At 60.4% G+C, this 4,118-nt stretch overlaps 1 protein-coding gene across 1 annotated transcript; it reads left to right on the top strand.

The window, feature by feature from the left end:
• Positions 1-3,248, top strand: LOC121104065 (GRB10-interacting GYF protein 1-like; the record flags this gene model as incomplete). The annotated part of the gene is made up of 9 exons (XM_040636547.1): positions 1-19; positions 140-222; positions 322-462; positions 539-766; positions 1,035-1,222; positions 1,328-1,488; positions 1,574-1,737; positions 1,820-1,949; positions 2,044-3,248. Coding segments are annotated over 9 exons (1,167 nt in total), but the record flags the coding sequence as incomplete, so codon positions are not given.
• Positions 3,249-4,118: the final 870 nt, after the last annotated feature.

Raw genomic sequence — 4,118 nt, 5'->3', positions numbered from 1 at the left:
TCAGCCTCATCACAGTCAGGTGTGTGGCCTGCCTGTTCCCTGCCCCCATGTGAGTGGGGCTCTGTGTGCTCCCGCCCTCCGGCCGCTCCAGCCCAGTCGAGCCTGAGCTGCCTCCTGCAGCTGCCCTTGCTTTCTGCAGGCGGTGAGGCCAGTCTTTGGGACATACCAATTAACTCTTCGACTCAGGGTCCAATTCTAGAACAACTCCAGCTGCAACACAAAGTGAGTAGGCTTTCTGGGGCTGGGGTCCTTGGGCGCCAAGGGCCCCCACGGGTGAGCTCTTTGGGGAGGTCTGCCATCTGAGCTCTTTGGCTGTGCCAGTTCCAAGAGCGCAGAGAAGTGGAGCTCAGGGCGAAGCGGGAGGAGGAGGAGCGCAAGCGGCGGGAGGAGAAGCGGCGGCAGCAGCAGCAGGAGGAGCAGAAGCGGCGGCAGGAGGAGGAGGAGCTGTTCCGGCGCAAGCAGGTGTGTGCCCCGCCGCGCCGCCCTCACCCCCTGGCCCGGGCCAGGCCGCCAGCCCTCACCACGTCGCTCGGTCCAGGTGCGGCAGCAGGAGCTCCTGCTGAAGCTGCTGCAGCAGCAGCAGGCGGCGGCCGCTGTCCCGGTGCCGCCGGCGCCCAGCTCCCCGCCCCCGCTGTGGGCCGGCCTGGCCAAGCAGGGGCTCTCCATGAAGACGCTGCTCGAGCTGCAGTTGGAGGGCGAGCGGCAGCTGCACAAGCAGCCCCCTCCCCGGGAGCCGTCGCGGGCCCAGGCCCCCAACCACCGCGCGGTGAGCAGGCTGGCCCTTCCCCCGCTGACCGGCGTTTATTTGAGCCCTCGGGAACCCCTTCCAGTCAGCTCCCAGGGTGATCCGGGGTGGGGGGGATCGCTGAGTCCCGACTTTGCAGCCTGAGTGCTGGTCTGTACCTGACTCTGAAGCGGTTCTCTTCTGGGCGGCCCTCACCTCGCCCCACTCGGCCGCCTCCGTGAGCTTCCCCACTTAGCTGTTCTAGTGTGTGTGTCCATATTTGGGCCACTCTGATTTTTGCCATCTGTAGCAGCTTGGGGGCCTGGGCTCGGCCCCCGTGAACCAGTGGGTATCTGAGGCCGGGCCGCTGTGGGGCGGGCCCGACAAGAGTGGGGGCGGCAGCGGTGGCCCGGGGCTCTGGGAGGACACCCTCAAGAGCGGCGGGAGCCTGGCCCGCAGCCTGGGCCTGAAGAACAGCCGGAGCAGCCCCTCTCTCAGGTGGGTGCCGGGGCCCGCAGGGTCCGTCTGGGCTCGGGCAGGGGTGGAAGGACGCGGCAGGCCTCGGCTGACGTCTCGCCTCTCCTTCATCCCCGGCCCGCTCAGTGACTCGTACGGCCACCTGTCAGGCCGGCCTGTGCGCAAGAAGACGGAGGAGGAGGAGAAGCTGCTGAAGCTGCTGCAGGGCATCCCCAGGCCCCAGGACGGCTTCACCCAGTGGTGTGAGCAGATGCTGCACACGCTGAGCACCACGGGCAGCCTGGACGGTACAGGCCGCAGACCTGGGGGCCGGGCGGGGCGGGCGCTTCGGGCCTGCCTCGGGTGGGCTCTGACCGCCACCCCCCCCCCCAGTGCCCATGGCTGTAGCGATCCTCAAGGAGGTGGAATCCCCCTACGACGTCCACGATTATATCCGTTCCTGCTTGGGGGACACGCTGGAAGCCAAAGAATTTGCCAAACAGTTCCTGGAGCGGAGGGCCAAACAGAAAGCCAGCCAGCAGCGGCAGCAGCAGCAGGTGAGGCTTCGAGGGCCCCTGGCGGGTGGGGTGAGGCTGCCCCTCACCCTGCTGACCCAGCCTCCCTCTCTGAGCCTCACAGGAGGCATGGCTGAGCAGTGGCTCCCTACAGACAGCCTTTCAGACCAACCACAGCACCAAACTCGGCCCTGGGGAGGGCAGCAAGGCCAAGAGGCGGGCGCTGATGCTGCACTCAGATCCTAGCATCTTGGGTGAGTTTGGGGGTGTGGCCATGAAGGAGGCTGTTTACTCAGTAGGGGCCAGGAGCCTGGGGAGAGCTCAAACCCAGCTTCTCCCCGGCTTCAGGGTACTCCCTGCACGGACCTTCTGGTGAGATCGAGAGCGTGGATGACTACTGACCAGCCCGTCCCACCAGCCCCTGGGCTGTAGGCCAGGGGCGGCAGCAGCGGCTTGGACCCTTGGGTCCCCAGCCTGCAGGCTCCCCACAAGGAGCATAGGAGGAAGCAGGGGCAGGGTCCCCAGCACTTGTTACAAACCACACGATGCACCTTAACTCACCCACCACGAGGCACTTTACAGATTGGGGGGAAGGGTTTTTGTTTGTTTTTGTTTTTTTTTCGTTGTTTTTGTTTTTTTTCTTTAAAAAAATTTTTTTTAAACAACCCTGAAGAAAACGTTAGGAGACAAAAAAAAAAAAAAAAAGTTAAAAACTAGACTCTAAGCGCCCCTTCCCCCTCTAGGGACAGTGAGGGTGACGATGGAAGGTCCACAGAGCTTTTTTGGGATTTTTGGGTTTTGTTGGGTTTTCTTGTTTGTTTTTTTGGGTTTTTTTTTTTTGTTTGTTTTTTAAGAAAAAAGAAAATGAAAAAAAAAAGGTTAGGAGATTGAAAGAAAAAACACACTGTTATTTTGGGGCAGTGGGGACACAGGCCCCACGGACCTGTCCTGCCTGGCCCCCAAGGCTGCACTTACCCTCCCTGCCCCGCAAGGTGGGCCATTGGGGTAACTGGAAGCTGGGGTGCCAGCAGTTTGCACAGCGAGGCCCCCTCAGCCCCGCCAGCCGGACCCGCTGTGAACAGCTCCCTTTGTTGCTGTGACCGTGGCAGAGGTGTCCGGGGTAGGGGCCAAAGTAGCCCCTTGGCTTTGCTGCTTTGGGGGAAAGTTGCACAAATGGGCCGGGCCGCCTCAGCTCTCTAGGCTGCCATCCTGTGCTGGCTGACGAGGCAGAGGGGAAAGGGCCAGCCGTGCCAACCTCATCTGGCTGTCAGGGTGGTAGAACTTCCACTCTGGCCCTGGTGAGGGGCTTCCCCCACTGCTGCCATTTGGGGGGAACGGCCTGGGTGTGAAGCTGAAAGCCTCAGCTCCCTGCCTTGCCACATGAATGTATTCTTTGGGCCACAAGCCCCTGCTGCGCCTTCTGCCTCAACCCTGCGCGAGGTGGGAATGGAGCAGTTCCTCCAGGAGCTGGAGAGAGAGGCACCACTTAATGACTGTTTTCTCCTGTGAAAGGGGCAAGAGGAGGGCCTGGGAGGCCAAGGGAGTGGGCAGCATGGGGCTTCAGGTTGCGGTGTGGGGGCCATTAGAAGGGAGTTCCCTCCTGCAGCCAGCTGTGTGGGCTGTGGACCACCCAGCTCCACTCTGACCCCTCCATTGACCAAATGGGAGAGGAGCAAGTGGCCTCTCCACTTCCTGCTCCCCTGATTCATTTTTAATGTTGGGTAGGGTGCGGGGGTCAAGAATAGAAGTGTCGTCTCTCCTGGGTCAGGGGTAGGCTGCCCTTCTGTTACTCACCAACTTCTTTTCCCAATCACCTACCTGGGTTTGTCTCCATTTGTTTTTGGGTTTTTGTTTTTGTTTTTTCTTTTTTTTAAACAGCTTGTATCTTTTGGGTTTCTCATTTAACTTCTCCCATCGACCTCATTGCTCAGAGCGCAGTATTAGGGCAGGATTCTGCCACTGCCTCCCCTCCATGAATGTATTTATCCTTCCTGCCCTGGGGAAATGGGGAGTAGCCCCTTTTATTTCCCCATCCATCCCCAGAGAGACCACATTTTGTTTTTGTTTTTGTTTTTTTTGTTTTGCACCAAAGTGGCAACTGGGTCAGTGTTGGGGGATAAAGCTGGCCTCGGGGGTGGAGGGGCACCCTCCACCTGCTTCTCCCTGGTTTCAACAGTGTTAGCGTCCGTGAAAAGACAATATTCTCTCTAAAGCAATAAGGGGGTGATGGGCCAGGGGGAAATGTCTTGCTGCTGCTGGCCCCCCAGCTCCCCCCTTCCTCACGCCAGTATTTGGTGGCATTAGAGGTGTTGGGGGAGTACTGTTGTGACTGAATGTAACCGCCCCCACCCCTGCCGCAGCCAATGCAGGGGAGGGGGGTGACACTCTTCCCTGTCTCTTCCTTCCCCTCCCCCCCCCCCCCA

The sequence above is a fragment of the Ursus maritimus genome, unplaced genomic scaffold (genome assembly GCF_017311325.1).
Source record: "Ursus maritimus isolate PB19 unplaced genomic scaffold, ASM1731132v1 scaffold_2, whole genome shotgun sequence".
In the NCBI taxonomy this organism is placed as follows: Eukaryota; Metazoa; Chordata; class Mammalia; order Carnivora; family Ursidae; genus Ursus; species Ursus maritimus.
Note: the sequence above shows the minus strand (reverse complement) of the source record. Positions and strands in the feature narration are given on the sequence as shown.